Genomic DNA, 26,657 nt, shown 5'->3' with positions numbered 1-26,657 from the left:
GGGCGCGGCCTGGCCCCGCCCCCTCCCCGCTGGGTGGGTGAGGCGCGGCTGCGCCACTTCCGGCCGCCCTTTGCCCTCAGCCCCGCGCGCCGCTTCCGCCCGGCGCCGCGTGCGCCTCCCGCTCCCGGGAACCATCCCGATCCCGATCCCCATCCCGAGCCTGATCCTGATCCTGCTCCCGATCCCGCTCCCGGGAACCATCCCGATCCCGATCCCCATCCCGAGCCTGATCCCCATCCCGAGCCTGATCCCGATCCTGCTCCCGATCCCGCTCCCGAGAACCATCCCGATCCCCATCCCGGGAAACATACCGCTCCCGCTCTTCCCCCTGGCAGCGGCCCCGGGCAGGTAAGGTGCCAGCCCTGCCCGCTCCAGCGGAGCCGGCTCGGGTGCCGGCCGTGGGAGGTGTGTGTGTTCCTTAGCGAGCCCTGAGGTGAAGCGTGCCTTGACGGCTTTCTCTTTATCATGTGCTTTCCATTTAAAGAAGTTTTGTATGTCTAACAGGTTGCCTCAAGTTTGACAGCATAGGGTTTCAGCGCTGTTTTTTGTAGAAGTACTGTTGGCTAATAATAAGAAATGGTGTAAGTAATGGTATAAACACCATAAGCAATAATAATATAGTAGTAGCAACTACTATTATTTATTAATAGTGAATTGTGGCTTAATAAGCAAGGTGTTGTTTATTGATTGAAATAGTAAGGTTAAACACCTATTTTATGTACATATACTTACGGCTTAGACAAAGAGGTAGCAAGTTATATTAATCATAAGTAATTAATAAGTAGTGTTCAAAAAGTAAATATGCAGGCCAAGCTTATCTAGTGTTTTGCTCACAGCTTTCTCCTTGATGACTGATTAAAATTAATACTGTAATACTTCAATGGAACTGTGCAAAAAAGTATAATGTAAAAAAATGTTATGTATGTGCATATTTAGGTAGACCATTGCAACACTTCATTGTAGTCAAGTGTTAAATAAATCCATTTGAATGTGAATTTCTGTTTTGTCACTGACTAGCTAGAGCAGCCATCCAAAGTCTTTCTTATTTTGGGGGTAGTTCACTCATGTCACCTCAGTATTTGTGAGGAACAAGCACAGTAACTGTATATTTCATTTCTGCTTTGTCATTTGTCCCAGAGCAGTGCAATCATGGCATCCGTGGAAGAAAACTTTCCTCGTGGGGGCATCCAGAGGAAACCTGCAGAGGGAAAAACACCCAAGCCAAAGTCAGAGCGGGACAATTTGTTTGATGTATGTTGTTTGCATGTTCTTGATTAACTTCTCAGAGCTCTTCCACTGTCAGAATTTGACTGCAACCCTCTCTACCTGTTACTTCTACAGTAAACTACAGAAGGGACTCCCAAAAATAAATGTCTGCTGACATCCACGATCCTCCTGATCTCTGAAAGATCCCTGATATCTGTTACCTCTTGAATATGATGACTGAGAAAGTTCAGTCAAAATTATTGATCAGGCTGTAGCTTTTGAACTTTCCACAAGCATCTTATCCCGAGGTGCTGCATGGTGAGCCTGGTGTTACTGGATGCAGACTAAGTTGGTCTTTCTGTTAGCAGAGTGTGGTGCACATCTCTTGTACCACTCTTTTCTGTTCCCAAGATTCAGCTTTATAAATGATCAGCCTCGGCCCAAAGGAGATACTTTGGAAGACATGCATGTAGACAGATGACAGTTAGCAAGATGGTTCTCTTTTTTTGTCTAATCAGCAGAGTTCTGCCATAATGCAAAGTTTGTTTCTTTATCCACTTTTATTTTTTAACCTTCTGTGCTTGTAATCTGCTTTAGGTTCAACATGAAGAAAAATCCCAGAAAAGAAAAAGGAGCCAGAAGGATCAAGAAAAGCAGAAAAGGTTCAAGGCAGACAAAACTGTTAAAGTTGCTGTTAAAGACAATGTTATGAATATTGGACCACTCACAATTGAGGTTGGTGCATAAATCTTTGATTTTTGTGTGCCTCTCTTTGCTGGGTACATAAAAATGGCATGTTTTTCCTCCCTAAACCTGCCAAATACATCTGTGATCCAGTACAAAACTTATCTGCTTATCCCCCGTTATCACTGACTTGCCAAGGTACCTGTGGCATGCCATTTCTCCTGCTTTCCAGGCGCTCAGTGAGGGGATGCTGCTCCTTGGCTGTATAAAAGAGGTCAGTGACTACGACCTCACCATCAGTTTGCCCAACGGCCTCTCCGGGTTTGTGCCGGTCACGCAGATCAGCGATGCCTACAGCAAACTGCTGACCAAGCAGGTGGCCCAAGGAGAAGTCCCGGAGGTGAGACCTGGGACTGGGGCTGTGATTTGTGCTTGGAGCTAGAGAATGTTGTTAATACTTCAGAACCAAACCTGAGGTCTTGCTTAGGAGCCTGACATTGACTAGCCTTGGTTTGGAACTGGATTTTCCAAGCAAACTTTGCAATTTCCTGGTAACAGCTGACTGATAGAAAAAAATAAAATGAAGTAATCAGTTACCCTGCCTCTCTGGTGTCAGTGGTGCCTAAGTTTTCCCGAGGTGTAGCGGAATGTGGGATTAGCACTACCCCTTTGCTGGTGGTGTTTTTCCCTGCTGAATGGGGAGGCTAAGTTAGGGTCACTGTTCGCTCTGTAGATGTTTCCTCAGCTACAGTCTCCTGACTCCAGCCCACACAGTGTTTTTAAGCAAAGCCTCTCAGTCTTACTGGCATGACATAGTGTCATTCCTGCTTCTCTATTGAGATCCTGGTGTTTGTGGCATTTCTTGCCTGTTACTGAAGTGTTGACAGAGAAACAGGACTTTCTCATGGGATTTTGTGTTTCAAAATCTGCTTCAATAACAAATTCTAGGCTTATGTTATTTAACATTGTAAAAATTCTATGTGTCTCTGTTGGTCATGTTGCTGGGCAGGAGCTGAATTCTCTCCCAGACATGTTTTCTCCAGGGACACTGGTCAGGTGCATTGTGACCAGCATTGAGAAGAGTGACGATGGACGTCGCAGCGTCAAGTTATCGATTGACCCCAAGAAGGTCAATAAGGGCCTGAACTCTACAGCACTAACAGCAGGCATGGTAAGTTTTCTGGGTCTGTCACAGCCTCTCTGGGCTCTTGCATTTCAGTTTGTCCTTACATGGGATCAGAGCAGAATGTGGAGCTGCTTCCACCATGGAAGTGACCTGTGAGGAGAGTGGTGGCTTTAGTTCTTGTCTCCAGGTTGTCATTCGTGAAATTAATTGACTTTATTCTGTTTCAATATGGCCAAGTTATTTAATTATTTCTTTCTGAGTAGGTTTCTTTGTTAATTTTTACAGAGAGTGATATATAACATGGCTTGCAGAGGTGCTTGGTTGTTTGTTTTGTGTTTTCAGCTGTACGATTGTATGCACCTGCTATTTTTGAACATCACAATTCTTTTCCTACTAGTTAGTGAGCTCCTTATGTGAATAGCTAGATAAAGGTAGAGTTAAGACCTTACTGCTAGGTGAGCTGTGTAATAAGAAAGAATGTGGTGTTCTTGCTACTGGTCTGAAAAGCTGAGTTCTCTGTCCATACAAAACAAGGGAGTACTTGGGTGGCGAATCTCTTACTATATGCTCATTCTGTGAAGACCCAGCTGTTTCATTACATTGCTGAGTTGCAGTGCTTTCCTCCCAACAGCTGCTCTCTGGTTCTGTGTTGAGTGTGGAAGACCATGGCTACCTCATAGATATTGGTGTCACTGGAACTCATGCTTTCCTGCCTCATCAGAAAGCCAAAAATTACATAAAAGCAGTCAAGAAAGGTAAGAAGTAGTGCAGGAGGATCTGATGGGTTAAAATGGAGGTGGAGAATGACAGGGATTAGAGTTTATTCTACCTGTGATGTTAGTGCACCTTGGTGGGATTGGGTCAAGGTTGCTGCAAACAGCAGTTTTGTGGCTGCTCTGCAACAAGCCTTTGTGTTTCAGCCCATGATCTTATAGACTGTGTTCCAAGCCCTGCTGGCAGTAAACTTCATGTAGATTGAGAGGGAACTCTGTAAAAGCTTTGGAAAGAGTGGGAGGAAATACTGAGTGTTCCTGGTAGAGGTTTTATGCTGTGACTTATCTTTGTAGGGCCTGACTTGAAAATAGGTCAGAACCTGAACTGCCTCATTATGGAAGTGAAGAATGAGGGCAGGGTGGTCTGTTTGTCCATCGATCGATCGGAGGTGGCTGCATCCATTGCCACAGAGCGACAGAACTGGGCACTCTCTAATTTATTGCCAGGGCTGGTGGTGAAAGCTCGAGTGCAGAAGGTGAGCTCTGGTTTGGGTTTCTTTTGTTGGGTTGGTCTTTTGAGCATTGTTGAAGGCAGGAAACAGGTGAAGCAGAGATGAGAGTTTATGTCCTGGAAAATTTCTGGTTGCTCTCAATTACTTAGCAGTAGCAAACGTAGTCTGCTAGACACTTCCCTCCGCTGCATTCACCTGAGGTCTGATCTCAGTTCTGGTTGTGATGCCCTGAGTATAAAGGCTTCAGACTGAAGCTGCTGATGGAGTTTGAAGCAGAACAGGATTAATTCTGTGCTTTCTGGCCTTTACTGCTAAAGTATTCAACAAGATAGCAGTAGTCTTTAGAATACACACAGCATTATCAAAAAATGGAAGGATTGTTTTTTCAACAGAGTGTGCAAAGCAGAATCGTTAGCAGTTTTTCTATCTCTTGTGATGTGCTTGTTGATTAACTCTGACAGTGCTATTTTTTGAAATGTGTGAATTGCTCTCTGTGCTGCATGAAAACTGAATGTGGAAATTTTTTTGGCATCTTTTCATTCCTTTTTCTTAGGTGGCCCCACTTGGGATGAAACTGACATTTCTGTCTTACTTCACTGGCATTGTGGATTTCATGCACATAGACCCAGAGAAATCCATGAGCTATTCTCCAGATCAAGTGGTAAGGAGGGTGGAGGATGCTTGGAACTGTTATTTTGCTTACAACATCTCTTACCTTCTCGAACATTTCTGTGGAATTATCTCTGAAATCTTAAGGCTTGTAGCTTCTTTCTTATGTTTTACTTGAATTACTATTGTGGCTACTTTTAAGCTACTTTTAAACTGATACCTAGTCTGTAAACAACAGACAAAAGCAAAAATCCCTCCTTGGTGAAGCTGTTAGAAGTGAGTGATGTCTTAGTAGCAATACTGCTACTAATGTTAAAAAATGCTTGCCTGCGGACAGAGAGTTCAGGTACCAAGCAGAATGTCTACGAGCATGAGTGAGGTGCCTTTGTCCTGTTTGTTCAATGAGCACGCTGTGTTCCCAGGTGAAGGCCTGTGTGCTGTCTGTCCACCCCACGTCGAGGGCGGTGCGGCTCACGCTGCGCCCGCCCTTCCTGCACGCCGGGGGAGCCCCGCGCCAGCTCCCCGGCCAGCGCATGGGGGCAGTGCTGGAGGAGGCCACGGTGAAAGCCTTCTACAAGCAGTTTGGAGCCATCTTTGAGCTTGATGATGGCACTCTTGCATTTGCACGGGTAAGTGCCAGGCTGGCGAGGCAAGTCCTCCATATCTATCTTAGCCTGCTGGGAAAGGGGGCTAGGAGAGGGTTTTATTTTTTGCCTTTATCCTCTTTATGAGGCAATACAGTAAAATTAAGATAGTATGTGAGGTGTTTGTCAAATGTTATATCCCCTTGTTTGAATTTAAACGTAGGAGGGTTGTTGTGGAAGAGCTGGTGAAACCTGCACAAAGAGAATGTTAGAGGAACAGATTTGTCAGATGCTGCCACTTCAACCTAAGGCCCACATCAGTGCTTCTACTTTCCAAATACTCACTTGTAATTCCTTTTTTTCTAGTTGAAGCATCTTTCAAAAACCAGAAAATCCTTTAAACCTGGGGCATTTAAAGAAGGTTGCAAACATAAATGTCGGATCATTGACTACAGCCTGATGGATGAGATGTGTATTGTATCTCTGAAGCAGTGAGTATGAAAGACTCTTCCAGAAAACTGGTTGAAGAATTCGAAAGGTGTTTGAGAGTGAAAAATATTACACTGCTTTGCTGGACTGGAACTTGCCATTTGGGGTTTTTAACTTGTACCTGTGTTGTAGCACATCAGGTTGTCTGGGCATCCTGCACATATTCCCCATACTCTGTGGAATTGGGACACCATCCATATTGTTGGTGAGCTGAAGCACAAGGAGGCTAAATTAGTTCTGCCATGATTGTGTCAGAAGACTGTGGCTCAGCCAGAAATTGAGCCTTGATCTTGCAGCTCATTTGTATTATAATGTCCCTCTTAGTACTTCCAACTTTGTGGCTTTAAGCAAAGCAGATAATGGGCTCTCCTTTCATGAGGCCGTAACTGTGTGACTGTCACCTGGAAGAGAGTCTGGTGAACGTCCCTGAACTTTATGTCCTAGGAGCTGTTTTGGGAGATTGGTCAGTTGGAGTAAAACACAGCTCTGGAGTTGTAGAACACTGGGGAACGTGAGCAATAATGGATATTTGGGACAAATCAGAGATGGGACTGTCTTGTCTTATCCTGGATTTCTTTCAAGATGACTGACTGGTCTCTTTGTGTTTCTTCTCTAGCCAGATTATTGAAGCACGATTTCTGCAATACCAGGATATCCACACAGGTGATGTGGTACAGGTGAGCTTCTGAAGGACCAGAGCATGTTATACTTAACACAGTGATCTTGCCAATGTGCATTCCTTCTGCCTAATATGTGTGTCCAACTTCTGATCCAGACTAGTGAGAAGAAAAAGAGAAAAACCTTGTCTTGCAGGACTTAATTAATGGAATGCAATACTCTTCCCATTTTGTTCATGTTTTTATTCATGATGTGGCAAAGGCAATAAAATTTTATCTATGGTCAGTCATTTATTTGTGGCCCTAAGTACACTTTTAGAAAGACTTGAGCGAAAGAAACGAAAACTTGCCTTGCAAAGTTCACAGTTAAACAATCACAATGAGCTGATGGGCAGAAAGTTACTCATTTTGAGTTTTATGTCTGAGTCATGGTTGTATTGGATATGGCTCTGGAAACAATTCTAGTTTGCTGGCAAATAGGGATTTTGTAGAAGTAATCTATGCTTAAAGAAGAGAGGCTGTACAACAACCTTATGAAGTATACAAAATTAACGGGTCAGATTAGTTGGGTGGAATGTAGTTTGGTCTAAGATTACTTTTTTTTTGAATGTGATTAGATTTGGTGATTGTAGGTGTTGTAGTGTCTTGGCTGTTTCCTACCTGACCACAGTCTGCTTTTCATACTGAATTCACCAATTTTTCCCCTATTTTGGGTTCTAGGGCAAAGTGCTCTCTCTAAAACCCATTGGGATGCAGGTGAAAGTAGCTGATGGGATTAGAGGACTTGTGCCATCTCTCCATCTCTCTGATGTGATCCTGAAGCAGCCTGAGAAGAAGTACAACATAGGAGATGAAGTCAAGTGTCGGGTGAGAGCTGCCAGACAGGGTCTTCAGCTGCTTCTCACTCTTCTCTTCTGAGTATTTAGCAGCTGGATTGATCAGGCAAGGGCAGACATGCTTTTTGAACCTCTGTACTCCATTCTTGTAGGTGCTAGAGTGCAATCCTGGAGGAAAGAAGCTGATCCTTACTCTAAAGAAAAGTCTTGTCCAGTCAAAGCTTCCAGTCCTCTCAAATTATGAAGATGCAAAACCAGGCCTGATCACACATGGCTTTGTAGTGTGTGCAAGGGAGTTTGGCTGCATTGTGAAATTCTACAATGATGTCAAAGGTCTGGTACCCAAGAATGAGCTGGGCTCAGAATCTGTATCTTGTCCAGAAAAAGTCTTCTATGAAGGCCAGGTAATTAATGTACCTCTGCCGTACCACGTGTTTTAATGTGAAAGAGAAATGTGCAGTTGGCTTCAATGTGGATTTTCCTGAGGAACCAGCTACACCAGGAATGTTTATGTCCTTTCACTTTATTACTTAGTTGTGCTCCATTTAAACAGGGTAGGGCAGTTCCTCTTTGGGTATGTCTGACTTGCCTTTGTTTCTAGGCTCTCTCTGTTCTGCAGGAGAACATGATCATGTGACTTGATTCTCAGTAGAAGTCTGGAGTTCAGGGCTGTTGTTTCTCCTAAGAAAGTTAAAACTCTTACCTAGAGAATCATAAGGATGATGTTTTCTGCCTCAGTGTTACTCTGGTTATCCTGTTGGTTTCAAATTACAGGCAATTTAGGAACTGTGTTATTCACAGTTCTGTTTTTTTGTTGTGAGCAAAGTTACAGAGATCTCAGCTGTCTTCATTATTTTTTCTGGTGCTTTTTTTTGTCTTTAATCCTGTTACTTTTTGGTTGGCTTAGGAGAAAGGTAATTTTCTAGTTAGAATTTCTGACTGCAGATCTAGAGATCTGGATTTTATTCTCAACTCTGCTACAGACATGGTACACACTTTCACAAGCTCATTTAATGATTATGTACTTCTGTTTTCCCTCTGCGTGATCAGAAGGACATTTGCCTGTGGTTGTCTGTGATAGCAGCCACTGGCCTGCTATCCTCAGGTGTGACAGAAAAGTGTACTGTGTATGTGTGTCCCTGTCTTATTTTGTAGGTGGTAGCAAACTGAGGAGGGTCAGCTGAATGTAACTTGTGTTTTATACTTTTATTTTTTCTGCAGGTTCTTAAAGTAATGGTCTTAAAATGTGAGCCTCAGCAGGAAAGACTCTTGTTGTCCTTCAGATTATCAAGCAAGCCTGGCCCTGAGGACAAATGGAAATGTACTCCAAAGGAGAAACAGGAAGTGAAATACCAAATGGGAGAGGTATTGAATTCAGTGGCTGATTCCTTTTTAGCCTTTTCCTACTCATTTTCCATATGATTTGGTATCACTTTGATACCAAATTGATACCACTGTGATCAGGAACTAGCATTAAATGTGCATTTCTTACTGTGTGGTTGACCTCCTGGATCAAAAATTGTATCTCAGTTTTCAGAGGTCAGGATTAAAGGAGTCCCAGGAGAGTCCTTCTGGAGGTACCAACTAGCACTCCTACTCCTAGGGTTGAATCCTCTTTTTTTTTATTTTTTGGATGCTGCTGATTTTCTTGCTCCAAAAACAGCTGCTGTCACTCCCTGGAAAAAAAAATTAGAGAAATGTTTTGAAGTGTTTCTCTGTTTTTGCAATAAACGGTTTCCAACTCTCTGCAGATATTGCTAATGCAGGAACAGGACAGTTCTAATCTTGATTAAATTACTCCCTTCACCCTATAAATGAAAAGTCACAACCAAGAGAATGTTTCCAGCTCTTTATTTCTCTGGGAGCTGAGAATTAGTTTTTATTTTACCTGCAGCGTTGGCGTGCTTTTTGCCTCGGCCCTGTTGATGTGAAGATTTTCGTGTATAGCTGGGAGGCAATGTCAGACCCCCTGCAGCACATTGTATCACATCCCATCTCCTGTGCATCAAAAGAGATGACTTCAAAAACACTTGGAATTTTATATCACTGTACTTGTTCTCTTTTCAGATTGTTGATGTGAAAATCTTGAAGAAGAAAGATAAAGGGTTAGAAGTTTCCATCCTGGAAGATGAAGACAATGTGGTAGCCTGGATCCCCACGCTGCACCTCTCTGACTTTGTTGCTACCTCCAAGCTGCTATGGCACTGTCTTCAAGAGGGAGATGTCCTACCCAGAGTTATGTATCTAAGTGACAAGGGAGAGCACATTGTATCCTTTGCCATCTCAACCAGGCAAACAAAGTGTGGGGAAGGAGGTATCTTTCAGGATTCCAGAGCATCTGCTACCAACATAAGATTACTGTAGTTAGTGTGAAGTGGAAGTGTCTGTCATGCTAATGATACTTTACAGGAGCATTATAATTTGTTCTAGAAGTGAGGCTCAGCTGGGGCTAGAATCTCTTTAGAGCTAGGTTGTGAGATGACTTGTTTTCCCAACCAGCTTCTGGGCTGTTAAACTTATCACAATCTTAGGAAAAAATTTGCTGTTTTTATATCAAAAGTCTGAACTGAATTGTTAAGAAGTTGATATTTCTGCTACTGTGAAGCATGCATCTTTAATGCTGAGCAGTTTAAGAGACATGAGTTGCTAAATTTTTGTGTAGGGAGACCAAGACAGAAATTGGAATTACAGTATTTAGCACTTCTGTACTCTCTAACTTGTAGCAAGTGCTTTAGCCCAATGGTTAGCAGCACTGAGTGATTTGCTTGGCATCGTGCTGCTTTCATTCATCTTCTCCCATTTTTCTTAACTGGTTGTTCAGATTTTGAGCAGAAAGTCTGCAGTGATTTCTGCTGTACAGGAGGAGCAAGTTGTAAGAAGCTTCTCTGAAATACAGCCTGGGATGCTGTTGACTGGTTATGTGAGGAATGTGATGCCCTTTGGAGTGTTTGTGGAGTTCCCTTTTGGTATTACAGGACTGGCACCTAAAGTGGTAAGCAGTGCCTCCACTTCAGTAAGCAGCATGTGTGTGATCAGGCTGCTTGAAACATGGTTTTAGCAAAGGTACAATAACAGGGAGGGAGCAACTGGGCTGCAGGCCCTGCATTTGCACAGCTTCCTGCTGCAGGCTAAAAGGGTTTAGGTTTGCCTTTTAAATCACTTCCAAAAATAAACGAAGCACTTCATTCAAGTGAGCTTAAGCTTCAGCAAGGATTTCATGTGACCTCAGTAATTCATTTTAATTGATGGGCTTTTCTTAGTCTTTGTTAATTTCTCTTATGCATTTACATGAATTCGTAACTCATACCCTTCTGAACAGCTCTCTGGGTGGTTGATCAGTGCCAGCTGTGCTCAGTAACCTCGCCCTCTGTTTCCTTTGCACAGAGCATGAGTGACAAGTTTGTGACAGACACCAAGGACCACTTTGTGGTGGGACAGACTGTGATTGCAAAGGTGATGAGCATTGATGAGGAGAAGCAACGTGTGCTCCTCAATCTGAAGGTGTCTGAGTGCAGCTCAGGAGATTCTGCTGCAGAGAGCTTTGCCCTCCTGAATCAATATTTCAAGGAGCTGAAAGAAATCAGGGACTTGTTGAGAAGAGGTAAAGATTGTAAATGTTCTGCTAAAGGGTATCAGGTCAAAAAAAAAGGTGGTCTAGAGGAACAAGAAAAGAAAAACATTTAAGTGAAAGAAAGTTCCGTTCAAACAAAGACTTCACTTCCCAAAGTAGCTTATTAGAAAAAGGATGTGTGTGCAGTGTCTGCTATTGACAAGAGGCTTTTTGTAAGTACAGCTGGAACAAGCCAAAGAAATTACTCTATTCATTGAAGTCTCCTAAGCATCTTGCATTGATTTTGAGTCAAGTGCTTGTGATAACCCAAACACATGAGGATGAGTTTGTTCAAATAGATTTACCTACATGCACTGTAGGTCCTCCTGCAGGAGTTTTCTCACATGCTGTTTTTCAAGTGTTTTTATCAAATTCTGACTTTGTCTTTTTAGATTCTTCTGGTACTTTTTAATGTTTGTTTCCTGTAATTGTGAGGTGACAAGTCTGTTCTGTGCTTCTGGTGTTAAACTGTTTTGCTTTCACTTTTTTCCATATGCAATGCTGGGTGCCAGTGTTTGTATAAGATGGGAAAATATTCTCTCAAAATTATTAGGTCCTTAAGGTCACAAAAGGGATTCCACTTCGATTAACTCTTAGAATTCACTTTCTACGGATTCAATTTCTACGGATTCAGGAACCTAGACTTTATTTTCCCTTATGAAGGTAGATTAATGCTTCCTCTACCACTGAGTAAATGTGAAGGATTCTCTTTGTTTTGTGAAGAAACAACATAAGTAAAACTGATTTCCCACTTTTTCTTCTCTTTATTTAGGAGAGCCCAGCATTTGTGAGTTGGTGCCTGGAAAGAGGATGCATCTGGTCGTGCAGGATGTGAGGGAGGATGGCTCAGCACTGTTCAGTGGCAGCTCTGTCACAGGCTTGACTGTAACTGCCACCCGCTACCATTTGGGAGGTGAGGGTCTTTCCTTTGCTTATGTTAGTTTTCAGTCTTGTACTTTGAAACCTCTCCCAAAATGGATTCTGCTGATGAGGAACTAATAGGGAGAAGTCTGATCAGAGTAGGGATGGCCTTGAAGAGTAGTTAAGTTTCCCAATGTCTTGCTGGCCCATTTGTGTGATTCAGAAAATATGATATAAACCCCCTTTGCCTCTGTTAATCTTGTCTTACATTTTGGGCATCTAGTTTGTGCTCAGAGATCCTTAGCTGAACCATACTGTATATAGACAAGTATGAATACCAGCTCCAGCTTTCTTGGTTTTTTCCTTCTTCCTTTAGAAATAGCATACTCTGAGGAATACCTATCTGCAACTGCCATCAATTTTTCCATTGAAAAATCAACAGGACCATAATTAGAACAGGACCGTAATTTTCCAATTCAAAAATTAAAGAAGGGTGTTATATTGTGCAAAACCAAACATACACTTGCTGAAGTAATGAATAAGCCAGTGACAGCAAGATAAACCTCTAACTTGAGCAGAAGTAATAACCCCAGCATTTCTGTGTCAGAAGAGTTTATTTTCTTTTCCTTAGCAACAGATAGACTGATGACAGTTTTGTGCAAATGTTAGGAAAATAATTTTATATTATCTTGACCTTGTTTTTAGTCAGCCTTTTCTTATTATTTAAGAGTTGTGTCTTCATAAAATCAACTTAGTTTTTCCAAGAAAGATCAGACATTTTCCAAATACAAAACTCTCTTTTTTTTTCTCATTGCCAGTAATGTTGGGAGAATCTGTTCTTAAATAGACTTATTATATGTTTGGTACTAATTTGGTTTAGATACAGTAGTAATTAAGCAGTCTTTGGTCTTCAGGAATTAAACCTTTCATGTTTGTCATGTAGCACTATCACAGTTGCTCCGAATTCTTCATTGTCATCAGGATGTAATCTCCTTATTCTCATTTGTAGACAAAAATATTGCTCCTGGTGAGAAAAGGAAGGCATTGGTTCTTCATGTGGATGCCCTCACATCTGAAGTGTATGTTTCTCTTCGGGAAGAACTCTTAAAGCAAAGACCCAAGCGAGTGAGTGTGTGTTCAGTTTTTGGGTTTGTGTCTTTCTGGTTGTCTGGCAAACTGTAGGCGATTAATAAATTTCAAGGCGAGCTGTTTCCTCTTTTAGAACTGTGGGAGGTAGAGTGGAGAGAATCCAAATCTCAGCAGGAGAAGTCACTCTATCTGTCCATTTCTGTCTAGCGGCTCCGAGAGAACTCCCAGCACTCTGTGGTGGTGCAGCACATCACAGAGCACTTTGCCATCGTGTCTCTGCTGGAAACAGGCCAGCTGGCAGCTGTCCCCATCGCCTGCCACTTCAATGACACCTTCCGCTTTGACTCAGAAAAACTGAGGGTGGGACAAAAAATCTCTGCCACCTTAAAAACAGTGAAGGAGAACAACCACGGAGTCTTGTTAGCAGTACAGGGCCCAGCCAAGAAGAATGTTTTTGTAAGGGTGCGGAACGAGTCAGAGACGGCATTAGAGGAGATGCTTCCTGCTGTGAAACACTCGCTGTCCCCGGGAGATGTTGTTACTGGTACCGTTAAATCCATCAAACCGACCCACGTCACTGTTGCTATTGATGACAAGCTGACAGGTTCAATCCATGCATCCCGGATTCTGGATGAAGTGCCCATAGGCTCCTTTCCAACTTCTACTCTGAAAGCCGGACAGAAAGTGACTGCTCGAGTCATTGGAGGCAGAGATGTGAATACTCACAGGTGGGAAAACATGTACATGGTATTGTTTCTGGAGGAATGCAAAGGATGAAACAGTTTGTGTTTCAATTCAGGTCATCTAGGACCTCTTTCAGCAGATGCTGTTACAGCTGCCTTTGCTGGAGTAGTGTAGGCCTGAAGAAATCTGCAATTATATTCTATCTTGGATCCAACTTTCAGTAAATTAGCTTTCTACCTGTGTCACTTTAATTTGAATAAAAATATTTTTATGTTGAATATAGCTTGCAAGAAAAAAAGATGTCTAAACTCTTAAGATCCAGTGGAAGCCCTAAATACAGGCACAAGGGACTAAATTTGGTGGGATGTTTTGGTTACCTAATTGTTACTGGAATAGTAACATAGGAAGAACTGGAACTGGAAGGCTCTTGTAGTTTTAGAGGGCTTGCACTTGGTTTTTTTTTTTTTTTTTTTTTGCCAGTGCAGAGGCATTAAATTTGAATGACTGGGACCTGGGGAGATCATGAGAAACTTTGATCCTTTTTCTTTAGGTGCCTGCCAATCACCCATCCACACTTCACACAATCCATTCCAGAGCTCAGCATTCGACCAAGGTAAGCGTTGCCTCTGTGCTGTCTGCACAGCTTTACAGACCTTCTATCCTTGGATGTCCCATCCCTTGTACCTTTCATTCATGAAGGAGCTGGCCATGAGCAAGGACCTCTACGTGTATGCAGTGAGGCAAGGCCTCTTACTCTCTTTCACACTAACTTGGGTCCTATAGCTGTGTTAGATATCACAGTGCTTTCCTAGCACATAATTTCCTTTGAATGTCCTTTTGGCTTCAGGTTCTGCCAATCTGGACTCTGTCGTGTCTATTCCTGTCAGAAAGATTTCCTCTTATGATCAGGGAAGAATTAATTCCTGGCAGAAAAAATGCAGGTGGGGAGGGGTGAAAGGCATTGTCACAGTAGTACTAGCTCACCACATTCCCCTGGGTTTCTAACTTCCATCTTCATCTTTAGGACCAAAGCTGTTTTACTGATGGTCCTCTTCTTTTGCAAACAGTGAAAAAGAAGGGGAATTCACAGCAATGCTGAACCTTAAAGAAGAAAGTTCCCTCAAGCAACTTGGACTCTACAATGTTGGACAGACAGTCACCTGTTTTGTAAAGAAGGTGAGATCAGAGTCTTCTTAGGAAGTGTGCTGGGGGAGGCAGCAAGTGGGCGTGACCTCGGGGGGCCTTAGCTCAGACCTAAATATTGAAGACTATGGTCCTCATCAACTGTGAGAGTGGCCCATGGCAAATGCAGTGTCTTGCAGGGAAGGTAGAGGAAGGAAACAAAAATTTTCGGTACTTGGTGGAGTCAGACTGACTTGTCCTCTTTGACATGCCTGTTTGTTGCCAGCAGGCTCTAGTAAAATGGCCTTTGAGTATGCCACCAGCACAAAGTACACTCGCTGATGATCCCCTGTGTGCAGTTGCCTGTGAACCACAGCAGTGTTGTGCTTGTAAGAACAGAATCCAAACCACCATTTTTGCTTGATGCCAAGCAAAAATGCCAAGCAGAAGCCAAGGCTGGACTGGGTCTTTTTAGCCTTGAAAATTAGTGAAAATTTTCTGCCAGGGAAGATATTTTTTTCTTTCCCCAAGGTATCACACTGTCTTCTCTGGTTGTTTGGTGTCTTTTTAGTATAACATGCTCAAAAACTGGCTGGAGGTAGAAGTCGCCCCTGACATTCGAGGAAGAGTTCCTCACCTGCTGCTGTCTCTGAACACCAAGGTAAGAGGCTGTTGCTAGTGAGCTACACAGTCTTTTTTTTTCCATATGCTTGGCCACAAGTAATGGCTGCAGACACTTCTGGCGTCTGTGTGAACTCATAAACCAGCTCTGCCCTTTAGGCATTGCTGCCCCTTGCTGACAAGCAAGTACTGTGCCTGTAGCTAGTTCAGCTCAGGATAGCAGAGCCATTGAAGCAGTGTTGAGCTATCAGTCAACTGCACATCAAAGATGTTTATAGGAAGTGTAAAGGTTCATAGGGGAAACACTGTCAGAGTTGTGCAAAGCTTCTTTTCTTGAAATAAGTGTAAATATGTCTTTTATTTCAGGTCTTAAAACATCCAGAAAAGAGTTTTAAAAATGGTCAGGCAATATCAGCTACAGTGACTGGAACAGATGCCACTGAAACAAACCTCTGCTTGTCACTCACAGGTATTGTGGAGCCTTAACGGCAGGACCCCACTACATGTGATGCTTTACTCAGAGTTGGGCCTGAATTGACCCCTCAGGTGAAGATGTTACACTCCAGAGCCAAGCTGTACCTCCCTGTAGAGCAGAACTAACCCCTGGGACTCTGACCTAGATGTAGCAGCATCTAAGACAAGTGAGGTCAGACCTCTAGAATAAAGAATCACTTTTCTAGTGTCTCAAGACTGAAGCCTTTCTCTGAGCCCTTCTGAACATATTCCCTTCTAATCTCAGACATGAGGTGGTACATTTATCAACATTTGTCAGTTACTCTTGATATTGGAATTGTGCAACTAAGGGACCTCGTCTGGGCTACCAAGGCAAGCATGGCTGTGAACAGAGATTGCATAGACTGCACCTTACCAAAAGTTTGTGGGTTTGATATGTGATTGGCAACTAAAATTAGCTACATGAACTTACTACCTCTTGCTTCATATTTTGAAGTATTGTGAAGCCCTTTCCCTCCACCTTTTCCAGGAATTCAGTCACTGGAGCAGGACACCATCTCTGTAGGCATGGTAACAAAGGTGACTCCACACGTTGGCTTGACCATTGCGCTGCCAGGTGGGAAGACTGGCAAAGTCAGCATCTTTCACCTGAATGATACTTACACAGAGGATCCTCTGGGGAACTTCAAAGTTGGCAAGATTGTCAGGTCAGTAATTGTCTTCCTTGTTCCTTCAATCTGCAAGGCTTAGAAATATCCCCTGTGGTGACAGGCTTTTCACTGCCTTGAGGTAGTGCCAGACTATAAGGTCAGTCTGGGGCTAAGAAGTGATGCTGACTTCCCTTATATATGTTTGGGTGAAAGTCTTGTATTTTCCATTTATGAAGAAGCCCCTTTTCAGCTGCCTTCGTGGACTGTCTTTTTGAGAGTAACTACTCTGTTAGCTAAGGTGCTGATGGGGCTAAGGGTAGCCAGGTATCCCAGCTCTGCAGTGGTTTTGTGGGCTGTTTGGCAATTGAGTTGTTTTTACATTTGTAATGCACAAGCAATCACATTTCCCTGCTTCAAGTATTTGTTGGGAATGTTGGAGAGCGCAACAGGCCAAGTGATTTCAGGTGTAGCAATCTTTAACTGATCTGTACTGGCAGTAGAGACTGAGTAAATCAAGTAGACATGTTTCAAAAGTCCTTTATCTAGTTTTATGAACTATTGTGTCATGCTGGTTTGTATTAGACAGAAAGTTCTCGAAGGAGCAGAGTGCTTTGTTTCTTTTTCTGCTACTGTGAATATTTATTTTCCACCTGTGGCTTATTTTAGCACGTAAAAAAGCTTTCTGTTTTCTCCCCATCCTCTGCCATGCAGGTGCTACGTCCTCTCCAATGAGAACGGTAAAATCCAATTATCTCTCCGGCAGTCCCGGTATGTGTCATCCCTCTAGTCTGTTGATCTCCTACTAGTGAAAAAAATTATCATGAAATACACTTGTGATTTGTTTGGGAAGATTAGTGAGAAGTACTAAAAGAAAAAGGAATGCATTTTTGAAAGGGGTGATACTTGTTCCTACTTCAGAAAGATTTTTTCCTGTGAATCAGCAAACATTGAAGGGTCTGACACTTAACATAAAGCTGCTCAAGTTCAGATTTAATTTCTGTTTGTCACAGTTTCTTATCTTTTTAGTTTGCTTATTTGGGAAGAAAGTTCTACCACTGAATTTGCAATACAAACATGTTATGTTTCAATGTTCAGCTGCATTTTAATAGCTTTGATTAAATAATAGACTTAGCCCTAAATGTCTCTTAAAACTGAGCCTCTTGATTTGTCTTCCTTATGGAACAAAAGTGCGGAATTAAGTATCTTAGAAATAAGTGGGGACAACACCAAGCAAATGCTGTGCAAAATTTCAGACAGCATTTCACTCTTGTTTTCTTAGTGTCAGAGAAAGCCAGGCTGATGTGTTTTGCTTTGTTTGCAGCAGCATGTGGATTCCCTAATGCTAGGTAGAGCTTGGCAGAGATGCAGGTATTCCATTAGTACATTCCAATAAACTGAAGGGTGTCTCTGATCCAATATGGTTTCCAGGGAGTACTAGCTGTTGTTAATACTGATCTATTTTCTGCTATCCAGAGCAGAATGTGAATTATTCAGATGAGTGCTTTAATTTCTAACTTCTCTTTTCTTTTAGGCTAAATCGAAAGATAAACAGCAAAGTGGAGGATATTGAAATAACAAGTATTAAGGATATTAAAAAAGGCCAGCTAGTGAGAGGCTATGTCAAGTCAATCACTCCATCAGGTGTATTCTTTGGGTGAGTAACCTGAGAAAATTATTCTGGCAAGTGATGTGTCTTGGAGAACTTCTTTTAAGTGTGCAATTGTGGAATCTTGTTTGGGGATGGTCTCTGGCATAACGTGAGGTCGCAAAATGAATTTACTCTTGAGAATCAAGATGTCATGGATGCTGTCTTGAGCCTGTGAAATTAAAGTTGGGAAAGTTAGTGAGACACTTTTTAGAACTGGTGGTGCCACAATGCGCTTTATTTTTCTTTCCTCCTGCTGTAGAATATTTATTTTTGGTTTTCTTCCTGTTTTCAGATTGTCCACTTCTCTCCTGGGCCGAATCCTGTTCCAGAATATTTCCCCATACTTTGTACAGAAGCATTCCTTATATGAAAAGTACCTGCCTGAAGGAAAGCTGCTCACTGCCAAAGTACTTGGGTAGGTCTAATGTTCTTTAAAAGGGGCTATGAATTGGAAGAGAGGAGAGGATGGAAAAAGGGAGGATAAAAGACAGGAAGGTTTGAAAGAAGTTCAGATCCTTGCAGTCATTGTAAATGCTCTGATTTTTTTTCTTATTCTTCTCTCCTGCTACTCCTGGCAATGCACCACAGGGTAAATAGAAAAGAAAAACATATTGAGCTCTCTCTCCTACCTGAGGACACTGGGATGCCAAGTATCTTGCCTGAATCCCTAGGCTTACCACAATATGGAGCAGAGGAAGAGAAAAGAGAGGCAGATGATGAGGAAAAAAGAGAAGAACCTAAGCTGAAGACAAAAAGGAGAAGAGGAAATGATGAAAGTGGTCAGGTATGGGTGTGATTGCACAGAATATGCTAAAGGACGTTGTTGGTTCAAATACTGAAGTGACTGGGAAGATCCCAGTCTTATCCCAGAAGGATGAGGCTGAGAAATTACGCAGACTAGAAAAAAAAAAAAAGAAAAAAAAAAGATTAAATTGCACTGGAGATTACAGAGATCACAAACTTCCTTTTTGGTGGGAGCTAATTGAGGTAACAGCCCAGCTGTGTTTCCTGTCCCTTTGGTCTTTGCACCCCGTGTAGGTGGGTGTGGGTTTATTCTCCATTGTCTCTGTTAGGTGAGAGAGTAGTGGGGAATGCTGTTCCAGGGTATTGCCCTCTCTCTGCTGCCAGGCTCTTTCTTTGTGATCAGAATTGCCTTTAAGATCATCACAGTTGTTGCCCTCCACCATCCACTCATTTCCACTTGTTGCAGGAGGCAAAACCAAAGAAGAGGAAGATCTGCCCAGCAGATGAAAATGACAGTGGAATTGAGGTGTATTACCGTGAGGAGGAAGAGGATGATCAGGAGGAAGAGGCAGCTAAAAAGAAATCTACGGTGAGAAGTTTGGAGGAGACTCTGAGCCTGAAATGGCCTTCTAGCCCTATTGATATGTGTCAGTTTGATTTTAAGACAACAAGTAATACTGCTGCAGATAGGAGTGACACAGGCTGGTGTTTGTGTCATCTGAAAATGGCTTGAAGTGGATGGAATTTAAATTACAGCAGAGCTGGTCACAGAGTTAATGTTTTTGTGATGGGCTGTTTGCAAGTACAAGAAGTCAATAGCACTGAATATGGAGAGATGCCACAAGCAAAGAGCAGTTGTCTGATCCCTAGTTAAAAAAAAATTAATTAAAACCCAGGGCATTTTCTGTCTTCCTCTGAACAGATAAGGAAGCCTGGTGAAGCTCCCAGGCTGCAAGTTTCCATGGGCTTCACCTGGGAAGAAGACAATGCAGTGGATATACCTGTGCTGGATCAGAAGGAAGAGAGCTCAGAGAGCGAGGAGGAGGAGGATATGCAGTCCAAGGTACTGTGTAATTGTATTGTCTGCACAGGAGACACCACAGAGTGGCTGTAATGTGATGTTTTGGTATTTGCATGTCTGTCTGTCCTGTAGCAAAGCCTTTTAACCCAAGGGGGAACATCTTGAACAGCTGACACAGAACTTGTTCAGCTATTTTGAACACTGACTTTAGCAGCAGGTACCTCTGAAGTAGAGGAGAAAAGGCCTAATTTTAGCATTGCTGCATGAAAACCAGGTTTTCTCATGTTGACATGTTAAAAAAAAAGTATTTAGAGTCAAACATGTTTTCATGAACAAAAACCTTCTTTATTCAATGTCTGCTCTGTTTTTTACTTTCCTGAGTGTCATAAATTTACAGAAAAACCTGGAGATGAAAAACCTTTCAAGTTATAGTGCTCTTATTTAGTAAAACACCAAAAAGCACCAAAAACCAATCTTCTTTTATGCTATAACCTTTAGAAGGGTTTTCCAGTGAGAGCAGTTCAGCAAAATCAGAAACAAGCTCATGAACTCCTTTCATGTTTGCTCTTCAGGATTTCCCCTGTCCCTCAAAACTCCCCTCTGTAAAGGCAATGCATGGCTGATGCTTTATTGCCCAAGGTAACAAGGCAGAGAACTATGGCACTGTGGGTTCCAAATTTAGACCTGAGTAACCCTAGTGATCCAGCAACATGCCCCAGTTGTACATGGGGAGAAATTGTGTTGGATTTTTACAGAGTGAAGGAGGGTGATGATGGGTACTGGCCTGGAGGGCAAAGATGGAAGAATGAGAAGGAAGGGCGAAGTGTGGATCCTGCAGTTGGAGTGTCAGACCTAGCAAAATATTTGGTCCCTCAATGAATTCCATTTTGAAAAAAAAGGGATTTCATGTACTGCTGCTCTTTGAGGTGTGAACTGTGTAAAAAGGGGTAGGGGGTGTGTATCGTTTTTATCCTCTTTTAAACAGTTGGCCTCATCTCTTCCTGTGGAAACTACTTAGCCTTGGACATACTGAGGTCTAGCTGTGCTTTAGCTGGACCTGCCTATTTTCCCATGAAGTGCCTACCCTTCCTCAGTCCTCCTGTTCTGCTCTTTCAGCTAAAGAAACGAACAAAGAAGGAGAAGGAGCTGGAGAAGCAGAAGAAGGAGAAGGAGCTTTGTAAAGTAGAGGCGGCTCTAATGGACCCCAGTCGGCAGCCCCAGTCAGCAGATGACTTCGACCGCCTGGTGCTGGGCAGTCCCAACAGCTCCATCCTCTGGCTGCAGTACATGGCTTTCCACCTCCAGGCTACAGAGATTGAGAAGGCCAGAGCTGTGGCAGAGAGAGCACTTAAAACAATCAGTTTCAGGTAATGATGGAGCTCTGCTTTTCTTTGCCCCAAAGAATAAATCATGATTGGGGTAGTTGTGGTGGAACAAGACTGGTAGTATCAGTGTGAGTTTTTGTGTGTGGAGTGACAGAGTCTGTTTTAGTGAGCTCAGAAGGATTAAATGGTAGCAACTGTCAGCTGGCCCTTTGAAGGTCTGGCTTGAGTCACCACCACTGGCCCACAGCTGACCTGCTGCAGGTCATTAGCTCCGGAGCTCCTGAATGTGTCACTGAGTGCACAGATGTTCTTCTGGGCAGTCAGAAGTGTTTGGAAGAGCATAATGCTGTCAGTGATGTCTTTGAATCAAAACATGAAACAAACAGTGAAACTCCTTTTGTTTTTGCCATAGGGCTGTACCTTAAATCATCTCTACTGCATGGTTAAGTATATTGTGATTTCTTGACTCAACCTTCTGGTTTTTAAATTACAAACAACAATGATAAAGACTGTAGTGTGAATCAACTGCTGTGCTCTATTTCAAAAATGGTGTTTCAAGGAGCAGTATGTCCTGTTTCTTGTCCTGGAGGCCTGCTACAAGTCAGTGAGTCTTTGTAGGGTAGTTTGCAAAAACCTGGTGAAGACGGGCAAAAGGCTGAATATTCTTGTTCACATCTGCTTTAAGGGAAGAACAGGAGAAGCTGAATGTCTGGGTAGCTCTGCTGAACTTGGAGAACATGTATGGTACTGAGGAGACACTGATGAAGGTCTTTGAGAGAGCAGTTCAATACAATGAACCTCTGAAAGTCTTCCAGCATCTGTGTGACATCTATGCCAGTTCTGAGAAGTACAAGGTAAGACAGTGCAAGTAGATCCCTGGCATGTATCCCATTCAGGCATGCCAGTAAACTGCAAATGCTGGCTGTGTAAGCTTCCAGCTGTCAGATGTTGGGTCTGTCCTGATCTTAACTGGAATTAATGGCTATGATTGACAGTGGGCAAAGATGCACTGATGCTTGCTTTTATGTCATAAGTGTTCAGAGACACTCAGCCTAAGAATAAGAGTCTTAAACCTACAAGGCTTTGTTGTGAATGTGTGAACTAACCCAACTCTGTCCTTCCAGCAAGCAGAAGAATTGTACCACACAATGCTGAAGCGTTTTCGTCAGGAGAAATCCGTGTGGCTGAAATACGCCTCTTTCCTCCTGAAGCAAGGCCAGGCTGAGGCTACACACCGGCTTCTGGAGCGTGCTCTCAAGGCTCTGCCCACTAAAGAACGTAAGATCGCTCTGCCCCAGCCTTTTTGTGGACCTTAACATATACAGGGGATGGGCTGCTCTCTGATATCTGCCTGTGACAGCATTAGTAATAAGTGAAAAGTGCAGCCAGCTGACTCTCAGGGGAGGGCGACTTTCCAGCTGGATGTCACTGCTAAATGCACCTCTGCTAAAGGCACCAAATAGAAATTGCTGTGATGCGCAAAAGCAAAGCACCCAAATCAAAGGCAGTTTTGAGTTTTACAGGCCTCTAGAAAAGTTCACTTGGTCTCTAAGCCCAGGTTTCTGGGGCTGCCCATGGGTGCTGCATAAGATGTTATGAATATAAAAATACACCTCTCTCTCCTGCAGAGAGCTGAAATGGGAAGTGAACTGTGACCCTTCTGTCTCCCACTTTGATCCCACCTTAGTCCAGAGCCTCTTTACAACAGAGCCTTTTGTCTCTGGGTAGAGATGGTGCTGTCCCTGTGCCTGCCTCTGTTCTGTGTAATTCTCACTCGTGTTTGATCACATGAGAGAGAGTTGCTGTGATACCCTAACATGTCACGACTTTTTCCAGATGTGGATGTCATTTCAAGGTTTGCACAGCTGGAGTTCCATTCTGGGGACACAGAACATGCCAAGGCCCTCTTTGAGAGCATCCTCAGCAGCTATCCCAAGCGGACGGACATTTGGTCCATCTACATGGACATCATGATCAAGCATGGCAGCCAGAAGGAAGTACGGTGAGTTGTGGTGCAGCAGGCTGGGAAGGGGCAGAACACACCTGAAAAGAGCAGAGGTACCCTGCATTATGAGGTTGTATAGGGCTTCCCACAGCACAGCAGAAGGGATTTTTTTTCATAAAACTGGGGTGTGTGGAAGTGCTTATCCTTGCTGGGACTGAGGAGACCCCAAAGAGTTCCATAGGGCAGAGGGGAACTGACTTGTAAGTTCTGGCCTGCATGACAGAAACTGGAGGCTTTGCACTGAGGTTCACCTGACCCTCTGCAGGGATTGCTTGTATCTGAAGGGTGAGATCAATCTTGAATAATCAATCTTTGTATCTTGTAGTGTAAAAACATATTTTTTCATTTCTTTTCCTGAGAGGTGACAAAAGGAAGTATTTTTCCACATCCACTTAATGAATCCATGGTCCAGTGCAGTGTCTAGATCTTTGTTTAGGTTGACCAGCAGCCTTAATGTTCTGCAAGCAACTAGAAGGCTTCTGCTTAGAGATTTTGGCCAATTGTCAGGAATCTCTTTCTTCAAGCACCAGCACTTTGCAGCAATTTCCCCTGAATGTTTCCCCAGACTTTCTGCTCTTCGTTAAAAGACAGGGTACAGGCTTGTATTGAGTGCTGTCACAAACACAGTGATTTGAATCACTTTGGTTTCTTGCAGAGACATCTTTGAGAGAGTCATACACCTGAGCTTGGCACCAAAGAAGATGAAATTCTTCTTCAAACGCTACCTGGATTATGAGAAGAAATTTGGGACAGCAGAAAGTGTCCTGGCTGTTAAAAGAGCAGCACTTGAGTACGTGGAGACCAAGAGTTCCCTTGCTGACACCTAAGTGTGGTGCAAGTGAAAGCAGAGAGACTTGGCTTTCCATGCAGTGTGGGAACTGAGAAGTGTGGACTTCTGTGGACAGTGACATTCTGGAGAGTATTGGTCTGTGACCAAGCCAGCTTGGAAAGAACAAACAATCAAATGAAAAGATTTGATAAATGTTTGCAGCTTTGTCCAGAAGTTACAAATAATCCTGGTCTGTTGATGACATGTTTTTAAATATAGACTGTTTTATAATCAAAAGAAACATCAGCTGTACCTGTTTTACTTTCCTGGGGAAATGCTGCAGTTATGACACACTGCTTTTAAGTACAGTAACATCTTACAAATTGATTTTTCTCACTGTTAAGATGGCAGAGAAGATTCTTGTCTTTTGGATGAATTAACACTTCAAAAGATTTATCTCAGGTGCCTTTGTGCTCTAGAAATTGGCAGAGCAACACTGGATTGTGGCATAGTTGAAGTGGAAGGAACCTCTTGATAATGATCTTCAAGCTCCTGCTCAAAGCAGGGGTCAGCAAGACTAGGTTGCTCAGGTACACTCCCAGTTTGGTTTTGATTTCCCCAAGAATGGAGACTTCACAACATCTCTGAGTAACCATCTGTTGTAACAAGTTGCTAGGGATTGATGACAGAAAAAATAGTGATTTTCGGTAGTCATTATCTCTTAAGAGAAATCACTGAAGTCAAAGAAAAAAGTGTTTTTTCTGTGCTGAAAAAAACATCTCAATGTAACCTTCTGCTTGGAAAAAGCCAGGTATTTGAGTACTTAAAAAAGCTGCCACTGATGTCAGTGCCTTATGGTCCATATCCTTACAATTCTGTATTCCTCTCACTTTCCACTGAGATGTAGATATGATCAGCCCCATGTTTTACAGAGGAAGAACTCGAGGAAGGGGAAAACGGGGTATGCAAACAGATGTGATTATCCTGTGTAGACCCTAGTGAGTAGAAGCCCAACTTTGAAATACCAAACTTGAAGAGTCTTACTCATTGTAGGTACTCTAAACTCAAAACCAGAGCTGTGCAGGACCCAGCTCTTCTGCCTCTGTGAATGCCCATTCTTGGCAAGGCTGGATGATTCAGCATTTATTTCATTCCCAAGTCCTTTGGGATCCAGAAACAAGTAATTTCACTTCTTGCCCCCAGGGAGAGCAGGGTGCTGTACTCAGATTTTGCTTAATGGTCTTGTAGTGGAGGAGGCTGACTGCAACATCCAGTAGCAACTGCTGTTTTTTTTAAAGAACACAGCTTCAATGATGGTGGCTCGCTCTTTTGGTTTAATTAGTTGCATAATAGAACATGTAATTAAGCGTTGCAATAGAAACCAAGATCGCTCAGAGGTATTGTTTTTTCTTCACTACTGGGGCCATTATAGTGTCTGTAGTAGGCAGGAGAAGTGAAAGACCTGTGTGTAATTCTCTGTACTGGAGAAGCCTGGTTTGAACCCATCTTGCTGCTGGGAGCTGTGACCTGTGGGTTGTTCTGTGATGGGATTATTGTTGGTCTTTGGAGGAAAAGTAGGGGGTGTGAGCTCAGCTTGTGTGATCCAGCATGCCAGGAAGATGGGTGGCTCAATTTTGCTCTTGGCATTTCAGTGAAAAATCTAACCTGGCTGCTTGTGCTTGTGTATAAAACCATCTGGGTTAATGTTCCTCATCTCAGCATTGTCACTGGGGGACAGTGGGTGACAGGAACAACAGGGATATATTCCTGAGGGTGCTGATGTGCCAGGAGAGGCAGAAGCCTAGGGCTGTCTCAGTGGAGACCACGCTCAGGGTGGCAGAGAGGAGAAAAAACAAATCTCTGCAATTGCAAACAAATTTCTGCGTGTAATGTCTTGCTCCACTCCTCACTGACAGCTGTCCACTCAAACATGCCTCTCCAACAAGAGGGAGGGAAAACAAGCTGGACAAGCCTGTGGCCCATCCCAGCACATGGAAAGAGATTGGATTTAATACAGGACAGAAGGGCTGTAAACAGAACAAAAGATAGTTTGTGCTCATGGTTTATTCTTAGGATAAAAATCCATTCTCAAGCATTACGTGTCTTGCCCCTTTCCTTCAAAGGAGGGAAGGAGAAGAGAAGGAACCAGAGTGGAGGTGGTTCAAAGGAATAATTAGGACTATCAAGGAGGAAGGCAAGGGAAATAAAGGAAGAGGAGCTCTGCTTTGTTTCAGCAAGTTGCCTTGTGTCTGCTGGCTATGTGGGGGTGGCGTGCACATCTGCATGTTCGCACTCAAGGGCTAGCAAGAAAAAATGCAAATGAACTCCCTTTCATCTCAAGTTAATGCAATTTCATTTAACTTCCATCTGATTATTTCTGTGAATTAGTTGATGGTGAGGCTGAGAGCCAAGCCTTCCCACAAATGCAAAGCAAATCTGTGGAGAGGCTGAAGAGGGATCCTGGGATGCCTCGCCCATTTAGCGGTGTTCCAGCCTCTTTAGGTGAGGGAATAGCCTGCAGCTCTTTCTTGCAAGACACCATACTTGTCAAAAGCTTTTTAAATAATTTTCTCTCCTTTGCTGCAATCGTGTATCCTGATATACAAGATTTGTGCTACTCACTGCAAGAATAACTAAAAAGCCATGTAACTAACTTGTGATATGTGGTAATGCTTTAAA

General features: G+C 43.0%; 1 protein-coding gene across 2 annotated transcripts; it reads left to right on the top strand.

Annotated features, from left to right (window-relative positions):
- The first annotated feature begins 96 nt into the window (after window positions 1–96).
- PDCD11 (programmed cell death 11) lies at window positions 97–24,279 on the top strand. Of its 2 annotated transcripts, none has more exons than XM_053949154.1 (36): window positions 97–348; window positions 1,143–1,251; window positions 1,804–1,941; window positions 2,123–2,290; window positions 2,900–3,061; window positions 3,648–3,771; window positions 4,084–4,265; window positions 4,795–4,902; window positions 5,273–5,479; window positions 5,801–5,925; window positions 6,540–6,600; window positions 7,261–7,407; window positions 7,529–7,780; window positions 8,598–8,741; window positions 9,444–9,644; window positions 10,198–10,368; window positions 10,761–10,977; window positions 11,759–11,899; window positions 12,857–12,972; window positions 13,144–13,664; window positions 14,171–14,233; window positions 14,688–14,796; window positions 15,314–15,403; window positions 15,730–15,832; window positions 16,346–16,523; window positions 17,178–17,234; window positions 17,998–18,120; window positions 18,407–18,529; window positions 18,703–18,898; window positions 19,325–19,447; window positions 19,781–19,921; window positions 20,996–21,246; window positions 21,890–22,058; window positions 22,329–22,482; window positions 23,041–23,206; window positions 23,865–24,279. In XM_053949154.1, the coding sequence occupies exons 2-36, from the start codon at window positions 1,150–1,152 to the stop codon at window positions 24,034–24,036; spliced, it is 5,505 nt and encodes a 1,834-aa protein (XP_053805129.1). In that variant the 5' UTR covers window positions 97–348; window positions 1,143–1,149; the 3' UTR covers window positions 24,037–24,279. The 2 variants fall into 2 exon arrangements, with proteins under 2 accessions (XP_053805129.1, XP_053805128.1); XM_053949153.1 differs by having other exon boundaries at window positions 1,138–1,251.
- Window positions 24,280–26,657: the final 2,378 nt, after the last annotated feature.

The sequence above is a fragment of the Vidua chalybeata genome, chromosome 8, assembly GCF_026979565.1.
Source record: "Vidua chalybeata isolate OUT-0048 chromosome 8, bVidCha1 merged haplotype, whole genome shotgun sequence".
In the NCBI taxonomy this organism is placed as follows: domain Eukaryota; kingdom Metazoa; phylum Chordata; class Aves; order Passeriformes; family Viduidae; genus Vidua; species Vidua chalybeata.
This window is presented reverse-complemented; position numbering and strand designations above follow the sequence as displayed.